Genomic DNA, 22,923 nt, shown 5'->3' with positions numbered 1-22,923 from the left:
GTTAGCCGAAGAAGAAATCAGGCGTGTAGAATTAATGAGTGACACCAAACATTCATTGAAACCAACGGTGATGCCAATAACGTAGGAGGAACAGGCAAGTAAATCCAGAGTTTGGGAAATTCTGGTCCCAAAATTGTGTGATTGCAATTTGATTTTTTTTTATTGTATTACAATTTGTATTTTCTTTATTGTATTACAATTTGTAATTTTTTGCTCTTCGTGAAAGAAATATCAAAATTAATTTTCATAGTGAATAGCTTCCTAGTGACCCTAAAGACCCAAAAAACACAACCCCGACCAAAAGTTGTGACTTTGCCGAGAAATGAGTAGCTCATCCCTAAAACGGGACTAAAAAATCAAATCCGACAGTTGACAGCATGAAAAACGCCGGAATCCGATATCCAGAAAGAACACCCTTAAATTGGTGTTCACATTTGCCTTACTACTACTTCTGAGTTACTAATCTACATTTACAATATCATTCGGGTCAAATAATCTTTGTCTATAGGACTATTAGATACATAATTACTAGGTAATGTAGATATATCTAATGGATAAAGGTGTTTTAATAGATCCATTACGGTTTAGATTGTGGGTTAATGCACACATAATGTTTGTTGGTAAACGGTGTGACTTTGGTGATTTGTATTGGATTTAGGTGTTCGGATACCTGATTCTTTTGGAATCCGGGGGAATTTCTTAAATTTAGGACAGGATGGTTAGAGACTACATAGGCCTGTGTTGAGTTTTGGTTCAAATATTTGCGTTTATGATTTAGAATAACTTTATGAAAACAGTGGTGGATGATTCATGAGGGAAAAGGGGATGACAGCAGTTGTCCCCGGCTCCCCGTTAATCAATCCATGCACGGAGGGTAAAAAAAATGATGACCCCCGTTCGTGCCCCCTTTTCGTTGAAGTTCAAATTTTGGACTTTTTTTTACCATTTCATGTAGATAGGATGTAGTTGTAGTAAAAAAAAACACTTCTGGATAAAGGTAGGTACTTAATGTATGTAAATGTAAATGCAGTTTCTTTGGGTTATTATGTCACAACTTTGGTGCTCACTGCAGCATTGTAGGATTTTCCCAATATCTCAATAATCGTAAAATCCAATGTTTACCTACCATGCTGGCACCGGTCGCTTTTTCCTTCTCAAAATTAATTTCGAATTGCACAAATGTATTTGAATTTCAGGTGATATCGAAATTTTTTTGCATTTCAATTTTTTTTTCCCCGAAAAATTGTCGGTAACAAAATTATTTTTCCTGTAAAATATTGTGTTCGGTAATTTCCGTTTTCGTTGTTTTTCCGGACAAAAATGGCGACCTTTACGGCCAACTTTTCCTTCTCAAAATTAATTTCGAATTGCACAAATGTATTTGAATTTCAGGTGATATCGAAATTTTTTTGCATTTCAATTTTTTTTTTTTCCGAAAAATTGTCGGTAACAAAATTATTTTTCCTGTAAAATATTGTGTTCGGTAATTTCCGTTTTTGTTGTTTTTCCGGACAAAAATGGCGACCTTTACGGCCAATAGTTTAACGAAAAATGTCAGTGTAGTCAGTATTTGTTTAGTGTTCTTCCTTGTTGCCACAGATGCAGTGAAGTTTTCCACAAATGCCAACGCCACCACTAGAACGAAAGTGAAAAAACGACAAGGTAAGAGACTGCCGTCCAAAATCTTATTTTTTGTTAGATTTCAGTCTTTTTTTCTCAGAAAAAAATAATAATCTCATATGATATCTGATGCAACAAAGATAAAACCTGTGGTGATCTTGCCATTTTGATTAAAAAATTACCAACTTGACTAAGCTTGTGGAAAAGTTATGAGTGGTTGGAATAGCTCCTTCAGGAGAACTCTGCCACTTAAAAAGAAAGCCTGAAAAAAATTGCAAACCTAAGTACCTATAGTTAAACGATAAGAGCACAATAGAATACAGTCTTATCTCTTTTTTATTTACTTTCTATTTGGAATGTTTACTTGGGAATGGTCATTTCATTGATGGATGGGCAAGAGAAGAGTAGTCAAATAACGAATTGGAGAAATTAGCTGGTTCACTACGTGATCCTTACTACTTGACTAGTGGTGTGGTTACGGGCATGTGAAAGGGGTCACTGTAGTCAAATAACGAATTGGAGAAATTAGCTGGTTCACCACGTGATCCTTACTACTTGACTAGTGGTGTGGTTACATCCTAACCACTTGATAAGTGGTGTGGTTACAGGCATGTGAAAGGGGTCACTGGAGTCAAATAACGAATTGGAGAAATTAGCTGGTTCACCACGTGATCCTTACTACTTGACTAGTGGTGTGGTTACATCCTAACCACTTGACAAGTGGTGTGGTTACAAGCATGTGAAAGGGGTCACTGTTGCTGGAAATGGTGAATAACCTGTCAAGAAATGGTTATGAAAATAAAACCTTTGTGGCGTAGTGGTCTCGCCTGGTAAACAGAATGCTGGAAATGGTGAATAACCTGTCAAGAAATGGTTATGAAAATAAAATCTGCCTTTTTGGCGTAGTGGTCTCACCTGGTAAACAGAAGAGCACGATTTTGGTCCCAGCCGAAGTTCCCGCCCGGGGCGGATTTTATCCTAAACAGATAAGGTTCGTTCTCTTAACGGCTGGCTTTCTCCCATCCTGTCTTCCTTCTCTCTTCGCTTTCGGGACGATAAGAACTCAGCAGTTACAGTTCACTCTATCAAACCTCTAGAAGAATTAGAATGTTAAATACACATGTTAGTACCCATTACTCATAGAGGCATACAGTCTTGGGGAATCCTTGTCGAGCATTGATCCCTGGCAGCAATGAAACGAAATGCACCAGACCTGTTTACCTGAAGGACCCAACTTCCCATTACTCATACATATTATGTCTCTCATTTCGAAAATCCAGACGAAATACACCAGACCTGATTACCTGAAGGACGTTCCATTACTCATATGTAGGAAATTAGGAATCTGATTTCGGAAATCCAGAGAGTCAGCTGTTGGCACATCGAGTTATTAGTCATTCCTCAGCCTCAGGAATTGGTAGGGCATGGGCGAACATATCTGTCAATATAGTATCTACATATTTATTATCTATTTATAGATTTGGTACCTATCTATGCTTACATTGATCATTTAGATTTCTGCCAAGCACCAGACCTGTTTACCTGAAGGACCCAACTTCCCATTACTCATACATATTATGTCTCTCATTTCGAAAATCCAGACGAAATACACCTGATTACCTGAAGGACGTTCCATTACTCATATGTAGGAAATTAGGAACCTGATTTCGGAAATCCAGAGAGTCAGCTGTTGGCACATCGAGTTATTAGTCATTCATGCTGATCTCCCTCAGGAATTGGTAGGGCATGGGCGAACATGTCTGTCAATATAGCTTCAGTGTCAGTCATAGGATAACACATCCTATATTCACGTATCTACATATTTATTATCTATTTATAGATTTGGTATCTACTTACATTGATCATTTAGATTTATGCCACAATATCTTACAAATCTTACATTGTTTTATTATCTACTAATCTACTACATTGCTAGTATTTCTGCCAAAACATCTCACAATTCTTACATTGTTGCACGAATTCTCTGTCAAATTTTCCACTTGACCAACAAGGATTATAACATCACAACACGAACTGCACGTATGCCTGGATGTCACCAAATAAGACAGATCAAAAATAACACATCATTTTGGGGGAAAAAACGGAAGGAATTTCAATATTCTGTCAATGCTTGTCTGTGTCTTTTCACCAAATGTCCAAATGATTTGATACAAAACATTATGTTTACATGTACATATGTAATTAGGTATATATATACATAAGTAGGTAAAATTTCATGACGATTTCAAATCGAACCATCAACCTCCAGATACAATGTCCACTGCGCTAATCAGTACACTTGTGTGGTTGGTCGTAGTAGATACCTATGACTGCAGCTAGTTATATCGCTTTATCAGGAATTTCAATATTCTGTCAATGCTTGTCTGTGTCTTTTCACCAAATGTCCAAATGATTTGATACAAGACATTATGTTTACATGTACCTACATATGTAATTATATACATAAGTAGGTAAAATTTCATGACGATTTCAAATCGAACCATCAACCTCCAGATCCAATGTCCACTGCGCTAATCAGTACACTTGTGTGATTGGTCGTAGTAGATACCTATGACTGCAGCTAGTTATATCGCTTTATTAGGAATTTCAATATTCTGTCAATGCTTGTCTGTGTCTTTTCACCAAATGTCCAAATGATTTGATACAAGACATTATGTTTACATGTACATAATTATGTAATTATATACATAAGTAGGTGAAATTTCATGACGATTTCAAATCGAACCATCAACCTCCAGATCCAATGTCCACTGCGCTAATCAGTACACTTGTGTGATTGGTTGTAGTATGTAGTAGATACCTATGACTGCAGCTAGTTATATCGCTTTATTATTCTAAAAATGAGTAAAAGCAGGACATGTAATCCGATACCCATTACATCAACAGTAAATAAACAAAACCAGACAAGTCCAATGAACAATTTTTTTATAATTGGAAATTTTTCTGTGATGTGATGTTATATTTTTTTAGAATTAGAAAAAAATCGCTTTATCATTCCAAAAATGAGTAAAAGCAGGACATGTAATCCGATACCGATTACATCAACAGTAAATGGGACAAAACCAGACAAGTCCAATGAACAATTTAAACGTTAATTAGAAAAATAAATCGGCCTGAACCGGAACTCAAACCGGGGGTCTCTTGGGTGTCCGCCAAGAGTTCAAGATATCGAGAACCCGGAAATAGAGATCTTGAGCGATTTTAAACAACGCCTAACAGAACCGCCTAAGAGTTAGAGGCCAAGTCCAAGGTAAAACCACCCAGATCTAATTAATTACCTAACTAACTAAACTCAAGTTTAGTGTCTTGATTGAAATCGAGCTCAATGAATATAACACAAATACCGATCAAGATCATACTGATCATTTCTTTAAAATGGAGCACAATTCAGGTTTAGTTCAAATACCATAAACGTTCCCAGACTAAATAGCACTTTAATCAATTCACGATCGATTTGAAATTGGAGCAAAAAAATCAAGTTGTACCAATCTCGTTTGGGTGAAGATTTATCTAATTACAGAGATGTAAAAATCTTGAATTTTGTTAAAGCACCTAAATTAAAAAAAGAAAAAAAAAAATCTTGATATTTTTCTCTACCTTGAACCCAAATGCGCCAAATATAACACTTTTTTTCTTTTATTTATTTGTTATTAAGTTAGTTTTTATTAGCTTTTACAAATCTAAGCTTGTGGAAAAGTTATGAGTGGTTGGAATAGCTCCTTCAGGAGAACTCTGCCACTTAAAAAGAAAGCCTGAAAAAAATTGCAAAAACTAAGTACCTATAGTTAAACGATAAGAGCACAATAGAATACAGTCTTATCTCTTTTTTATTTACTTTCTATTTTTTAATTATTTTCCTCTGTTTCCTCAGTTTTTTGACCTTTGAATTTTTCTCGTTATTCAATTTTTCTTCACTGTTAAATCAAGTACTTCTTACACCCCTACTTTGGTGTTTTTGTCCATGTTGAACAAATTTCTCAACTTCATCTTGAGGTTTTGCAACGAGATTGTAATCTAAACCTATTTGTTTTATTCGAGCATTCTCAAAACCACTAATAAAATATAAATCTGTTATAAAGGAATGCGATTAAATCTTTTTCTACTTTATGAGGCTATTTTTTAAACCGCAACTTTTTTAACTATAAAAACGTGGTGCTCTTGAACCTAGATTGGAAAAGTACTTAAAGTAGGTACTTACTTTAGTATTTATGTACCTACTTATTTATCAGGTAGGTACCAACCTACCTTTCTTGCCAACTTTATTTGAAGACTTCTTGTTTTCTAGGCAATAGGTATGTTTCTTTCTCCTTTATATTTAGGTATGGTTTTTTGACATTTTGATGAGCATTTGTCTCTACGCTTTGTCTTTTATTTTATTTCCAGTCGATTTTTTTCCATTTCAAATTTTCCAGTTGATATCAATAAACTTTAGAAACTTTTTTGATATATTGATGAGTAATATTGTCCCTAAAACATTTTCCTCTGTTTCCTCAGTTTTTTGACCTTTGAATTTTTCTCGTTATTCAATTTTTCTTCACTGTTAAATCAAGTACTTCTTACACCTTCTACTTTGGTGTTTTTGTCCATGTTGAACAAATTTCTCAACTTCATCTTGAGGTTTTGCAACGAGATTGCAATCTAAACCTATTTGTTTTATTCGAGCATTCTCAAAACCACTAATAAAATATAAATCTGTTATAAAGGAATGCGATTAAATCTTTTTCTACTTTATGAGGCTATTTTTTAAACCGCAACTTTTTTAACTATAAAAACGTGGTGCTCTTGAACCTAGATTGGAAAAGTACTTACTTAAAGTACTTACTTTAGTATTTATGTACCTACCTACTTATTTATCAGGTAGGTATCAACCTACCTTTCTTGCCAACCTTATTTGAAGACTTTTTCTTTCTAGGAATCTAGGCAATATTTTTCTTTCTCCTTTATATTTAGGTATGGTTTTTATTTTGATGAGCATTTGTCTCTAAAGGAGCTCCTACGCTTTGTCTTTTATTTTATTTCCAGTCGATTTTTTTTTTTCCATTTCCAGTCAAATTTTCCAGTTCATATCAATAAACTTCAGAAACTTTTTTGACATATTGATGAGCATTTGTCCCTAAAACATCTCCTACGATTTGTCGTTGTCGTTGTCTCTCTCTCTACTTTATGAGGCTATTTTTTAAACCGCAACTTTTTTAACTATAAAAACGTGGTGCTCTTGAACCTAGATTGGAAAAGTACTTAAATTACTTACTTTAGTATTTATGTACCTACTTATTTATCAGGTAGGTATCAACCTACCTTTCTTGCCAACTTTATTTGAAGACTTTTTCTTGTTTTCTAGGCAATATTTTTCTTTCTCCTTTATATTTAGGTATGGTTTTTTTGACACTTTGATGAGCATTTGTCCCTAAAGGAGCTCCTATGCTTTGTCTTTTATTTTATTTACAGTCGATTTTTTCCATTTCAAATTTTCCAGTTGATATCAATAAACTTTAGAAACTTTTTTGATATATTGATGAGTAATTGTCCCTAAAACAGCTCCTACGATTTGTCGTCTTTTTTTTTTTATTTATTTTTCTTCTTTTCCAACTCTTCAAAATCTTTTCACCAAACCTATTTTCTACTGTCAAACTTTCTTGACTTGGCAGGGTTAATAAGTTCCAGTCGACATCAGTTTCTCAGTAGACTTGATGCACCTTAACAGATCAACCAAATCAACAGCTAAACAGCATTTCCTGATGGATTTGCATTACTGTAAAGTCTGCTGAGTGCATAATTAACAGTCCTCTTAATTTTCTGAAAGCAGTTCCTCTCATTCGTTTAAATGAGGCCAAGTCCAAGGTAAAACCACCCAGATCTAATTAATTACCTAACTAAACTCAAGTTTAGTGTCTTGATTGAAATCGAGCTCAATAAATACAACACAAATACCGATCAAGATCATACTGATCATTTCTTTAAAATGGAGCAAAATTCAGGTTTAGTTCAAATACCTACCATAAACGTTCCCAGACTAAATAACACTTTAATCAATTCACGATCGATTTGAATTTGGAGCAAAAAAAATCAGGTTGTACCAATCTCGTTTGGGTGAAGATTTATCTAATTACAGAGATGTAAAAATCTTGATATTTTTCTCTACCTTGAACCCAAATCCGCCAAATAAAACACTTTTTTTTATTTATTTGTTATTAAGTTATTTTTTATTACCTTTTACAAATATTAAGGTGTCAGATGGTACGCAGTACTCAAAAGTTTGGGAACCCCTGGACCAATACACACTTCTAATGCACCATGTATATTCATATAATTGTATATTTCTATTAACTAATAGATTGTTGAAAAACGAGCTGCAGTGATACAGGCTGGGAGTGTCTCCTATATAGTCCGTAAATTGCAGTGATTAAATTGCAATTTACAAATATACAATTTTATTTAGGTAGATAGATTTATACATTTTTTTAGAAAGTGAGATCATACTAAACTGAATCAGGTTAAGACTGTTACGAGTAGGTGTTTTCACTTTTTTCTTCTTTCCTTGAGATCTCAATTTTTTTTGCCATAAATTTTGAACCAGACATTCGTATCTCGATGAAATGATGCTGAAAATTTGCATAAATGTGGTCACATACCTCGAATTTTTTTGCATGCCCTTGAAAAAGATTTTGGTTCCCACAGTGCAAAATTTGAGTACTTGGCTTTTTGCTGATGGTTTAATGTGAGTTGGTTTAAGGTTTTGAATTAATTAGATCAAATACTTATATTTGATCAGATCAAATGTAATTCCAAATGCTTAAGAAGAATCACAAGACGTCTAGCGACCATTGATGACGCTACATGATGATAGTGATGATGTAAGGAAATTTAACATAAAAAAAGAAGGAAAAATAAAAATCCTCCGAATTTCATACCCATGTAAATTACCTCTGTACTAACATGCAAATGTGAAAAAGATTTTGGTTCCCACAGTGCAAAATTTGAGTACTTGGCTTTTTGCTGATGGTTTAATGTGAGTTGTTTTAAGGTTTTGAATCAATTAGATTAAACACTTACATTTGATCAGATCAAATGTAATTCCAAATGCTTAAGAGGAATCACAAGACGTCTAGCGACCATTCATGACGCTACATGATCAACAAACTTTGTGTTGAAACATTTTGCAATCCTCTGCAGTTGAATAGGTAGGTACTTTCATTATAGGTATTCATAAAAAAAAACCTCTGAAAACCTCGAGCATTTACTTTACTGAGTCCCAGTTGGAGATTAGTAAAGACAAAGAGTGAGTGATCTCTTTTCAGTGAACTACTCAGTGAGTCAGTCAGATCATAACTCCCTATAGGTACTTAAACAACCTATAGATAGTTGAAGAGTGAGTTACCTACATGTTTTAGTATCTGAACCATTGACTAAGTAGGTAAGTGAGTAGTCCACTGAAAAGAGTACCTAGTTCTTTTTTACTCTCCCAACTAATTCTTCACATATGTGGAGTTCCAAACATACCTCAAAGTGTCGTTCTCACGGACCCTATGATATAACGCGATACCACAGTCAAATCGTGTTCCTATTCCAGTCCTAGTCTACTATATCACCAATGTATCACCTATTCCACTATACAGGGTGCTCCACTTAAAAGTGCCCACGGGCAATTGACTCGTAAAATCAGTTTTTTGTCCCATAAAAGCCCCACTTTTCGGGTCCACTAAGCACTCTTTCTTATGTAACTTTTGACGAGGAATCGATTGGTGCAACTTTCAAGTCCGATTTACAGTTTGAGATGATCGTGTTCCTATTCCAGTCCTAGTCTACTATATCACCAATGTATCACCTATTCCGCTATACAGGGTGCTCCACTTAAAAGTGCCCACAGGCAATGGACTCGTAAAATCATTTTTTTGTCCCATAAAAGCCCCCTGTACACTTTTCGGGTCCACTAAGCACTCTTTCTTATGTAACATTTGACGAGGAATCGATTGGTGCCACTTTCAAGTCCGACTTACCACCTTCTACTTTGGTGTTTTTGTCCATGTTGAACAAATTTCTCAACTTCATCTTGAGGTTTTGCAACGAGATTGCAATCTAAACCTAGGAGAGGATTCCACCCAATGGCTCAAAGTCTTCAAGACGTACTAAATTATTGGAAATAACCATAGCTAAACTTATTGAGTACCTAATTACTTTAAGGTAATGCCAATATTTATGCAATGGTCAAAGACTGGAGGAACAAAATCCAAAATTATTGGAATTAAGCATAGCTAAACTTATTGATTAGATAATTACTTGAAAACCTACAAACATATCTTAGTGGTACAAAGATACAAACCTATCGTTTCCGAGTTGAAGATGTTAGAAATGAGGAAAAGAGATTGTAATCAAATGTAGACCATAATGTGAAGATAATTCTAGGATGAAATCATGAAACAGCCTTCAGATAGGCCGGAAAATTGTAGGAAATTTAGAATGTGGAAAACGCTCTTTTAATCCGTCTCAGGTTGAAGATCTTCCGGAAAAAAAGGAAATCAAATTCATCTTCATCAAAGTCAAGTCCTAAATTCCTTTCAAATTTTTTACCTACATCTTTACTTGCATAGCCTCTGCCATATCTTTTAACATCTGGACGATTTTTTTTTTTTTTTTTTTTAACATTCTCAAAATATTTTATTTGCAGCAGCCTAAATGAAACAATTTCATTGGCCAATAACCTGTCCAAATTCTGCAAACATGGCAACATTTTTTGGGATTATTCTTAAAATATCTTTTCGGGAATTTTGGCCTAGGTCTCTACCAATCCAGAGCTGAACAAACTGAACATATTCGAATAGACAAGGAAGTACATCATGTCTTTGCCAACGAATCATAATATGGAGTCGAATACTAATCTCTATTTACAAAGAACTCAAGAAATCCATTGACAGTCCTGATAATGAAGTCACTAGCGAATTGTCACCCAGACCAATTTCTCCAATATCATTGATCAGATCTCATTGTGCTTGGAATTGATCAGGGAGTTGTCCACCCATTGTCAATCGAATGGCGACAGAAATTGCACCAATCTAAAGTAACCAAATTAAAAGAGAGTAACCAATCAAAAACCTAATGAAACCGGTAGGAATAGACAACAACAAAAAGATAAATTACAAATTACATTTATCTAAAGTAACCAAATAAAAAGAAACCAATCAGAAATAATGAAATGAGTAGGAACAAACAAGGAAAATGATTTGTGAGCAACCAATAACGATATTAAACAATTAGAAGAAAAATTTGGCAATGGCAATTGGATCTGTTTGTGTAATGTGATTTCAGTATTATCGGCTTGATCCAGTTAGCATTGATTTTATCATACAAGGTACTTGCCAAAGAGTAGACGAAAAAAAATCAATTTGTTTGACCTTACACCCCATTTTATGAACAAAAATTCTCACTCTCAAGTCAAACGAATTTTAGCCAATCAGATATTTTGAATTCATGCTTCAGTGCAGCTTGAGGGCCCGAATTTGTTCATAAAGCCCTCTTACAAAAATTATAACTGCATTACTGGGACTGACTATTGAACTAGACTTATCAACTGTTACTTCAGAAGTAAGGTAAAATTCAGAAGATAGTACAATCGTCAATCGGTCATAGCAAAGAAAGATTATTCACTGCTTTGTCGTGTCAATACCATAATTTGAGTTGATAACCAGTGATTGTCTCTTGAAAAATCCCACGCTTATCCGGTCATTTCTTGCGATTTTATTACACCTATCTGATAATTAGAGTTTCTGTCCTAGAAATTGTTGAAATGATCGTTTTGCACAGAGGCAGGGACAGAATACCTAAGGGAAAAAGGACAGTGTCATATTATGAAGAGTTAAAGACTTCTCTAACCAGCCTAGTTTCCTAGTTAGCTTGGAAGGAAGCGCGTTTGCCTCGCGAGTTTGATCCCTGTCTGGGGCGCATTTTATCCTAAACAAATAGGTTTCATTCTCGGAACGGCTGGCTTTCTCCTATCCTGTCTTCTCTTCGATTTCGGGACCATAAGACCTTAGCAGTTACAGTTCCTTCTATCAAACCTCTTTAAAAAAAGACTGGGAAATCTGTGTTTCTACCAAAATAATAAAGCATTCAGTGAGCGTCTCTTTCAACCGGGTGGCGCTGTAAACTCTTGATGTTCGTACACCTCCTGACACACTTGATTTGTGAACGTTTGCTGTGATCCACCCTGTACCTACAGTTAATTATCAATAAAGCATTCAGTGAGCGTCTCTTTCAACCGGGTGGCGCTGTAAACTCTTGATGTTCGTGCACCTCCTGACACACTTGATTTGTGAATGTTTGCTGTGATCCACCCTGTACCTACAGTTAATTATCGTTATTTATTATAATTGAATGATTGAGATATATTGGCAACAAAGAAACTATTCTCACACTGTATTTTATTGGATACGTGTACAGGATAGACCAGAGGTTCCCAATCTGTGGTACGCGTACCACTAGTGGTATGCGGGAGCATTTCTGGTGGTACACGAAGATATTTGAAAGCCCCATTTCCCATTTATTTGTCTCAAAAACACATCTGGCAACCCTAGTTGGGAGAGAAAAAAAATCTGCAATCAATGCACCAAAAATTGTGACATCGCACTACGATTATCACGAAATTTTCGCTTACGGCAATATAATTTCTTCATTTAACCCCTAAACCACACGAAATTGATGTTTGATGGTACGCCTAAAGAAACTTAAGGTGTCAGATGGTACGCAGTACTCAAAAGTTTGGGAACCCCTGGACCAATACACACTTCTAATGCACCATGTATATTCATATAAATTTTATATTTCTGTTAACTAATAGATTGTTGAAAAACGAGCTGCAGTGACACAGGCTGGGAGTGTCTCCTATATAGTCCGTAAATTGCAGTGATTAAATTGCAGTGTCCCGTAGATGAATTGCATTGAAGATATAGAAAGTTCGGAATGCAATTTTCATTGATACATAATAGGATAATGGACGTCTTACTGGAGCATCGAGCGGCCTTGGATTCGGATCAAGTTACAGATGAATAGTAGAAGTGATGTAGTAGATGAAATAAAGTGATGCTAGAATACTAGAAATGATGTAGGTAGTGATCGTAGTAATAGAAGTGATTATGTAGGATAATGGACGTCTTACTGGAGCATCGAGCGGCCTTGGATTCGGATCAAGTTACAGATGAATAGTAGAAGTGATGTAGTAGATGATATGAAGTGATGCTAGAATAGTAGAAACGATGTAGTGATCGTAGTAGAAGAAGTGATTATTTGTGAGTTGTTGGTCCTGTGTGAATGGATTTGAATGAAAACGATATGAGAATGACTTGTCCCAGAGTTACTAACCTTTACCGAACTGAGGATACAGATAATAATAAACTTATACATATTTTGATATTATTATTCTCAGAACGCCCGTCCTTTTTATTTCGTCTTTCGAACCTTCTCTCCGTCGCGTTGCGTCGTCAGACGTAAAATCTGAGACATTTGCCAAATAGGGCAACCGTCACACTTTGGTGATATAGAGCACAGGACGCAGTGGTATGGGACTTCAATAGCCCTACCCCTACTTGTAATAACCAATTCTTCCGCAAACGGAGGGTCTTTCGTGAACAAAAGAACAGTCAAGGGTTAACTCAATTCATAAAAAAAAAAAAAAAAAAAAAACTCTGAAAACCTCGAGCATTTACATTACTGAGTCCCAGTTGGAGATTAGTAAAGACAAAGAGTGAGTGAGTTATGAAAAAGAACTACCTACTCTTTTCAGTGAACTACTCAGTGAGTGAGTCAGATCAAAACTACCTATAGATAGTTGAAGAGTGAGTTACCTACATGTTTTAAGATCTGAAACATTGACTAAGTAGGTAAGTGAGTAGTCCACTGAAAAGAGTACCTAGTTCTTTTACTCTCCCAACTAATTCTTCACATATGTGGAGTTCCACAGATACCTCAAAGTGTCGTTCACACGGACCCTATGATATAACGCGATACCACAGTCAAATCGTGTTCCTATTCCAGTCCTAGTCTACTATATCACCAATGTATCACCTATTCCGCTATACAGGGTGCTCCACTTAAAAGTGCCCACGGGCAATTGACTCGTAAAATCAGTTTTTTGTCCCATAAAAGCCCCCTGTACACTTTTCGGGTCCACTAAGAACTCTTTCTTATGTAACTTTTGACGAGGAATCGATTGGTGCCACTTTTAAGTCCGACTTGCAGTTTGAGATGTATCCGTCTCAATCTTGAAAGTTGCACCAATCGATTCCTCGACAAAAGTTACATATATATTATATTTTCGTGTCCAGAAATTACACAAGCAACAAACAAGTTTAAATAACAGAAAAATAAATCAGAGGGCAAACAAACAACAAATTAACTACCAGTAAAAAGATACACAATAACAATAAAATTATACAGGCTCTGTTATCAAGGTTACCTACAATCTGCATGAATTGACCGACTTGAAAACCCACCTAATCGTGTCAGAATTCATGCGTAGGCATCACTACTTACAAGTTTTATTGAAACTTGCATGAAATTAAAAACAAAATCTCGGTTGGTTTTACATTATTTTAATTTTATTCATTAGAATTCATGTATTTAGAGTGTAACCCCCTAATCCCAGCAATTATCGGATAAGTAGCGGTTGCTGCAACCCCCAGCGGACGTATCACATAATAAACCATAATGGAAGCACCCATTAGGTGCTGTGTCTTTAGTTCGGTCTTGATTTCAAAGCTCGTATGATCTTAGTATAGTGGCGCGGAGTGAGATTTTTAATAGGGGAAGCTATAAACTCATTTAGGTTGTTGTTATGTACCGGGTTGAGTTGAAGGTTGGTTTTAGTATTTTCACTAGAACCAAATGTCTCTTCAAATTAAATAATCACAAGGGCAATTGAGTTGAAACAGGACTAGTTGAGACAGGATATTGTTTCTACAGTTTGGCATCGGAGTGGTAACTTAAAAACATGGCAAGTTTACCAACCTAGTCTATCTCAACCCCATACATAACCACAACCTTACAGTATGCTGATCTGATGGTAGTCTTGGAATTTAGTAGGTTTGATAGAGGGAACTGTAACTGCTAAGGGCTTATCGTCCCGCTAACAATTGATAATATGTACATACCTACTTACATAATTATAGAGAGTGAGATCAATAACATTTTGTAAATCGAAAATAAAATAAAAGTACAAGGGCAAGGAAATCCTAGACCCTTGACAAATGGAGTGTGCCTGAAGGCATGTCAAATGTCAGTCTCGAATGTCTCGATAAAGATCGGTCTGCTGCTAATTTGTGAGGATGATGACAAACGCCGACTCCGTTTTAACTAGAAAAGGCGAAAAAGAAGTAACGGGACTTAAAACACACCCTTGTGGGACCCTCTTGACAAATGGAGTGTGCCTGAAGGCATGTCAAATGTCAGTCTCGAATGTCTCGATAAAGATCAGTCTGCTGCTAATTTGCGAGGATGATGACAAACGCCGACTCCGTTTTACCTAGAAAAGGCGAAAAAGAAGTAACAGGACCTAAAACACACCCTTGTGGGACCCCTACTCAAACCCCTGTACGGTCATCACGCTAGTCCTCATAAATCAACAGCTGAGCACCTCAACTTAGGAGGATCCCATGACATTCCGCAAACGGACGGTCTACTCGTGACCAAATGAGCAGTCAAGGGTTAACCTCTCGTTAGGAATACCCTTGGCATCCCAAATTACAGCTTATAAGTCTGCATCTTCCTCAAACGGAGGGCCCACTCGTAGACATTTTCGTTAAAATCTCCCCCAATAAAATCTTCTGCTCTGCAAACGAATAGACCCTCCATTCGTGACCAACGGAGCAGTCAAGGGTTAAGGTCTCGTTAGTAATACCCTTGGCATCCCAAATTACAGCTCATAAGTCTGCACTTGCTCTTGGAATACTCGCCGCAAGGTGGCTGCTCTCCTAATCCCAGCAATTATCGGATAAGTAGCGGTTGCTGCAACCCCCAGCGGACGTATCACATAATAAACCATAATGGAAGCACCCATTAAGTGCTGTGTCTTTAGTTTGGTCTTGATTTCAAAGCTCGTATGATCTTAGTGTAGTGGCGCGGAGTGAGATTTTTAATAGGGGAAGCTATAAACTCATTTAGGTTGTTGGTATGTACCGGGTTGAGTTGAGTCTTGATTTCAAAGCTCGTATGATCTTAGTGTAGTGGCGCGGAGTGAGATTTTTAATAGGGGAAGCTATAAACTCATTTAGGTTGTTGTCATGTACCGGGTTGAGTTGAAACAGGACTAGTTGAGACAGGATATTGTTTCTACAGTTTGGCATGGGAGTGGTAACTTAAAAACAAGGCAAGTTTACCAACCTAGTCTATCTCAACCCGGTACATAACCACAACCTTACAGTATGCTGATCTGATGGTAGTCTTGGAATTCAGTAGGTTTGACAGAGGGAACTGTAACTGCTAAGGGCTTATCGTCCCGAAATCGAAGACAGAAGGAAGACGAGATAGAAGAAAGCCAGCCGTTCTGAGAACGAACCTTATCCGTTCAGGATGCTTGGAAGGAAGCGCGTTTGCCTCGCGAGTTTGATCCCTGTCTGGGGCGCATTTTATCCTAAACAAATAGGTTTCATTCTCGGAACGGCTGGCTTTCTCCTATCCTGTCTTCTCTTCGATTTCGGGACCATAAGACCTTAGCAGTTACAGTTCCTTCTATCAAACCTCTTTATTGGCCTTCCACAAAGGCCTTTAGCTTCCATTGAGCTAATATCTGAATTATTCCCAGGTACTTTCGGCATAGGGCTGAAAAGTCCCGTATTTGAATTTGTGACTGTAGCTAAAGTCAGACTAACGTGATCTATTGATCGAAAAGGATTTCACAGTCAGTAAAATCTTCATAAAACTCTAGTTTTAATTAGTAGCCGAGATATGTCAAGTATTTAGTTGGCAAATACCTTACCTGATCAGCCTCTCTTCCTAGGGTTTAAGCAAGATCTTCTGTAAGAAAATCGACCATAATCACGTCACACTATTTAATTACAGATAACGGTGATTAACTTCTGCAATTTATGATTTCATCGTATTCTCGTAATTTCATCCCTTTTTGGGAACATAATTGTTTTTTGCAGATTCTTGTAAAACTGGATTCAAGACCAAATGATTAAAGTATCAGCAATTCAGAATTGAAATTGCAGCCTTTAACTTGAGGGAAAAGTAGTGAGATCTGAACGAAACAAAGAATTGGTCGAAGTCAAAGCATCAGATTTGAAATTCCTTATGTTTATCAATTATCACACAAGTTCAAGCATCTATTGAACTAGACTTATCAACTGTTACTTCAGAAGTAAGGTAAAATTCAGAAGATAGTACAATCGTCAATCGGTCATAGCAAAGAAAGATTATTCACTGCTTTGTCGTGTCAATACCATAATTTGAGTTGATAACCAGTGATTGTCTCTTGAAAAATCCCACGCTTATCCGGTCACTTCTTGCGATTTTATTACACCTATCTGATAATTAGAGTTTCTGTCCTAGAAATTGTTGAAATGATCGTTTTGCACAGAGGTAGGGACAGAATACCTAAGGGAAAAAGGACAGTGTCATATTATGAAGAGTTAAAGACTTCTCTAACCAGCCTAGTTTCCTAGTTAGCTTGGAAGGAAGCTGCCTGTTGCCTGTGATCTTTTTTCCAAGCCTCCTGTCAAACGGCTTCTAAAGCATGCTTGAACATATGTGGCGGACCCTAACTTCAAGAAAAAGTGGTGAAATATGAAATAAACAAAGAATTTACGTAGGAAAACCCAGCGACCCTCTGTTACAGATGGGACATACGTTGCTGACATTGTCACTAATAAAGCCCATAAATCAATCGCCATAAAATGTCACTCGTCTTCCGAACGGTTATGTCAATAATGTCATTATTGAAAAATTGTGGCATTCTTGAAAACTCATGTCACTCTTGAAAAAACACAAGTAAATGTCAACACTGGGAAGAGTTTTGTACAACTTGAATGATATGAACAGTAATTAATACGGGTAATTAATGCGACATATATATTATGATTCTATCCACAATTAGCTTGTCTTGTGCAAAATTAGCTTGTCTGGTGCAAGACGGATGAAGAAATTGTTGACATCGTTTGCGGATTGCGGCAATAGTTTTTCGTAATGTGTGTTCGGACAGTGAATTTTCTCCCCTTCCTCTTCAAAGGGTTTTTTTAAAAATTGGGAGTAAAAAAAAAAAAAAAAAAAAAAAAAAAAAAACATTCTTAAAATATTTTATTTGCAGCAGCCTAAATGAAACAATTTCATTGGCCAATGACCTGTCCAAATTTTGCAAACATGGCAACATTTTTTGGGATTATTCTTAAAATATCTTTTCGGGAATTTTGGTCTAGGTCTCTACCAATCCAGAGCTGAACAAACTGAACATATTCGAATAGACAAGGAAGTACATCATGTCTTTCCCAACGAATCATATGGAGTCGAATACTAATCTCTATTTACAAAGAACTCAAGAAATCCATTCACAGTCCTGATAATGAAGTCACTTGCGAATTGTCACCCAGACCAATTTCTCCAATATCATTGATCAGATCTCATTGTGCTTGGAATTGATCAGGGAGTTGTCCACCCATTGTCAATCGAATGGCGACAGAAATTGCACCAATCTAAAGTAACCAAATTAAAAGAGAGTAACCAATCAAAAACCTAATGAAACCGGTAGGAATAGACAACAACAAAAAGATAAATTACAAATTACATTTATCTAAAGTAACCAAATAAAAAGAAACCAATCTCAAAAACCTAATGAAACCGGTAGGAATAGACAACAACAAAAAGATAAATTACAAATTACATTTATCTAAAGTAACCAAATAAAAAGACACCTATCAGAAATAATGAAATGAGTAGGACTACAAACAAGGAAAATGATTTGTGAGCAACCAATAACGATATTAAACAATTAGAAGAAAAATTTGGCAATGGCAATTGGATCTGTTTGTGTAATGTGATTTCAGTATTATCGGCTTGATCCAGTTAGCATTGATTTTATCATACAAGGTACTTGCCAAAGAGTAGACGAAAAAAAATCAATTTGTTTGACCTTACACCCCATTTTATGAACAAAAATTCTCACTCTCAAGTCAAAAGAGAGTAACCAATCAAAAACCTAATGAAACCGGTAGGAATAGACAACAACAAAAAGATAAATTACAAATTACATTTATCTAAAGCAACCAAATAAAAAGAAACCACTTAGAAATAATGAAATGAGTAGGAACAAACAAGGAAAATGATTTGTGAGCAACCAATAACGATATTAAACAATTAGAAGAAAATTTTGGCAATGGCAATTGGATCTGTTTGTGTAATGAGATTTCAGTATTATCGGCTTGATCTAGCTAGCATTGATTTTAGCATACAAGGTACTTGCCAAAGAGTAGACAAAGAAGGAAAATGATTTGTGAGCAACCAATAACGATATTAAACAATTAGAAGAAAAATTTGGCAATGGCAATTGGATCTGTTTGTGTAATGAGATTTCAGTATTATCGGCTTGATCCAGTTAGCATTGATTTTAGCATACAAGGTACTTGCCAAAGAGTAGACAAAAAAAATCAATTTGTTTGACCTTACACCCCATTTTATGAACAAAAATTCTCACTCTCAAGTCAGACTAAACGAATTTTAGCCAATCAGATATTTTGAATTCATGCTTCAGTGCAGCTTGAGGGCCCGAATTTGTTCATAAAGCCCTCTTACAAAAATTATAACTGCATTACTGGGACTGACTATTGAACTAGACTTATCAACTGTTACTTCAGAAGTAAGGTAAAATTCAGAAGATAGTACAATCGTCAATCGGTCATAGCAAAGAAAAATTATTCACTGTTGCTGATCTGATGGTAGTCTTGGAATTTAGTAGGTTTGATAGAGGGAACTGTAACTGCTAAGGGCTTATCGTCCCGAAATCGAAGACAGAAGGAAGACAGGATAGAAGAAAGCCAGCCGTTCCGAGAACGAACCTTATCTGTTCAGGATAAAATCCGGCCCAGTCGGGAATCGAAATCGAAATGAGAGCGAGAATTTTTGTTCATAAAGTGAGGTATAAATCTCATACTAGGTATTTTGTGTAAGTGGCAATGGCAAATAGGGCTATAGGGGGTGAGGAATAACACGTTGAGAGGAAGGAAAGCAATGCTCCCCTAGGTTCCATGAAGGACTATCGTCCCGAAATCGAAGACAAGGAAGACTAGATAGAAGAAAGCCAGCCGTTCCGAGAACGAACCTTATCTGTTCAGGATAAAATCCAGCCCAGTCGGGAATCGAAATCGAAATGAGAGCGAGAATTTTTGTTCATAAAAGTGAGGTGTAAATCTCACACTAGGTATTTTGTGTAAGTGGCAATGGCAAATAGGGCTATAGGGGGTGAGAAATAACACGTTGAGAGGTAGGAAAGTAATGCTCCCCTAGATTCCATGAAGGAGCCGCCACTGTCTTACTGTAAAGTAGATCTTGCGAGTGTACTTTCATAAAATTCTCTTTTCATGATTCAAAGTTAAATTTGTAAAAGAATATTTCAAGGTTGGGTCCGTTCTGGGAGCTACCTAACGGAATTGAATTTACCTCTTCCGAGCAAAGGCATTTTGATGGACGAAAGTCAATCTAAATGATAGACTTGATCAGATAAAATTTCAAGAAATAAAAGAAAATCCTTAGACATCTGATGGTTCACAGCGTAGTTATTGAATCCTCTAAAAGACTAAAAACTAAAACCCTTATGACATACATATTTTCGACTCCTTTGGGAGACGAAAGAATTGATTTGGGCCGCGTGATTCAAAATTTGGTCTATCAGCGACACCTCTTTTTGAATTCATATTATTAGGGAGGGTGTAAAATCAAAATTACGTCCTCACTTGACTGAGTAAAAGGCAATAGTCTTGATAAAGAAAATCCTTAGACATCTGATGGTTCACAGCGTAGTTATTGAATCCTCTAAAAGACTAAAAACTAAAACCCTTATGACATACATAATATTTTCGACTCCTTTGGGAGACGAAAGAATTGATTTGGGCCGCGTGATTCAAAATTTGGTCTATCAGCGACACCTCTTTTTGAATTCATATTATTAGGGAGGGTGTAAAATCAATTACGTCCTCACTTGACTGAGTAAAAGGCAATAGTCCTGATTATGTACTGAGCTACTGAGTACCTCATATTCAAAGTACAGAGCCGAAAAAATTACGAATCTGCCCAGAATTGAACCTCGGACCTCCTGTTGCAATTTAACCGCTAAGTGTGGCAGCCAGTAGCCACTCATCTCACCTCTTTTTGAATTCATATTATTAGGGAGGGTGTAAAATCAATTACGTCCTCACTTGACTGAGTAAAAGGCAATAGTCCTGATTATATACTGAGTACCTCCTATTCAAAGTACAGAGCCGAAAAAATTACGAATCTGCCCAGAATTGAACCTGGGACCTCCTGCTGCAATTTAACCGCTAAGTGTGGCAGCCAGTAGCCACTCATCCATGGAGACCTGCTGAAAAAGAAGAATCTCTTTGGGTCTGAAGAGGTCCGAGGAGCGCGCGTCTAATTAGGACAATTTACTCTCATTTCAAATGAGGATCGTGATTCTAATGTAGAGTAAAGCATAATAAAATAGATAACATATATCATGACTAGCCTCTTAGTGCTATTATTATGGCAGAGACCCCCAACAGAAGTTATATAACAGCGTGGCCATTATGCTTTTCTGAAACAAAGCCAGTCCAATGGACTGCTTGATGGGGTAAAAGTGGACACAAATATCGCGTGAAAGGCTAATTAATTATGTAAGTAAAGCATAATAAAATAGATAACATATATCATGACTAGCCTCTTAGTGCTATTATTATGGCAGAGACCCCCAACAGAAGTTATATAATAGCGTGGCCATTATGCTTTTCTGAAACAAAGCCAGTCCAATGGACTGCTTGATGGGGTAAAAGTGGACACAAATATTGCGTAAAAGGCTAATTAATTATGAACCTACTTACAAAAAAGTTCATTAACGCCATTTAATTTTCATCAAGTTAAAGCTGCATTTCATTGGCCTTCCACAAAGGCCTTTAGCTTCCATTGAGCTAATATCTGAATTATTCCCAGGTACTTTCGGCATAGGGCTGAAAAGTCCCGTTATTTGAATCTGTAGCTAAAGTCAGACTAACGTGATCTGTTGATCGAAAGGGATTTCACAGTCAGTAAAATCTTCATAAAACTCTAGTTTTAATTGGTAGCCGAGATGTGTCAAGTATTTAGTTGGCAAATACCTTACCTGATCAGCCTCTCTTCCTAGGGTTTAAGTAAGATCTTCTGTAAGAAAATCGACCATAATCACGTCACACTATTTAATTACAGATAACGGTGATTAACTTCTGCAATTTATGATTTCATCGTATTCTCGTAATTTCATCCCTTTTTGGGACATAATTGTTTTTTGCAGATTCTTGTAAAACTGGATTCAAGACCAAATGATTAAAGTATCAGCAACTCAGAATTGAAATTGCAGCCTTTAACTTGAGGGAAAAGTAGTGAGATCTGAACGAAACAAAGAATTGGTCGAAGTCGGCCATTTAATTTTCATCAAGTTAAAGCTGCATTTCATTGGCCTTCCACAAAGGCCTTTAGCTTCCATTGAGCTAATATCTGAATTATTTCCAGGTACTTTCGGCATAGGGCTGAAAAGTCTCGTTATTTGAATTTGTGGCTGTAGCTAAAGTCAGACTAACGTGATCTGTTGATCGAAAGGGATTTTACAGTCAGTAAAATCTTCATAAAACTCTAGTTTTAATTGGTAGCCGAGATAATTATGTCAAGTATTTAGTTGGCAAATACCTTACCTGATCAGCCTCTCTTCCTAGGGTTTAAGTAAGATCTTCTGTAAGAAAATCGACCATAATCACGTCACACTATTTAATTACAGATAACGGTGATTAACTTCTGCAATTTATGATTTCATCGTATTCTCGTAATTTCATCCCTTTTTGGGAACATAATTGTTTTTTGCAGATTCTTGTAAAACTGGATTCAAGACCAAATGATTAAAGTATCAGCAACTCAGAATTGAAATTGCAGCCTTTAACTTGAGGGAAAAGTAGTGAGATCTGAACGAAACAAAGAATTGGTCGAAGTCGAAGCATCAGATTTGAAATTCCTTATGTTTATCAATTATCACACAAGTTCAAGCATACTTGACAGGTAATTTGTCATGCATGCTGGAACATGTCAGGC

General features: G+C 36.3%; 1 protein-coding gene and 1 long non-coding RNA gene across 2 annotated transcripts in view; one reads left to right on the top strand and one right to left on the bottom strand.

Moving 5' to 3' along the window:
• Nucleotides 1–1,235: 1,235 nt before the first annotated feature.
• LOC113466558 lies at nt 1,236–1,598 on the bottom strand. The gene is made up of 2 exons (XR_003390923.1): nt 1,526–1,598; nt 1,236–1,328 (listed from the first exon to the last, which is right to left on the bottom strand). It is a non-coding gene; the product is annotated as an uncharacterized LOC113466558 (long non-coding RNA).
• The window catches only part of LOC113466557, a 162,828-nt gene continuing 141,285 nt past the window's right edge, over nt 1,381–22,923 (top strand). Inside the window, exon 1 of the mRNA XM_026822088.1 lies at nt 1,381–1,662. Coding sequence (XP_026677889.1) covers nt 1,518–1,662 — 145 coding nt within the window. The 5' untranslated portion in view covers nt 1,381–1,517. The remainder of the gene's footprint in view (nt 1,663–22,923) is intronic.

Source organism: Diaphorina citri, unplaced genomic scaffold (genome assembly GCF_000475195.1).
Source record: "Diaphorina citri unplaced genomic scaffold, Diaci psyllid genome assembly version 1.1 scaffold292, whole genome shotgun sequence".
Taxonomy (NCBI): domain Eukaryota; kingdom Metazoa; phylum Arthropoda; class Insecta; order Hemiptera; family Psyllidae; genus Diaphorina; species Diaphorina citri.
Note: the sequence above shows the minus strand (reverse complement) of the source record. Positions and strands in the feature narration are given on the sequence as shown.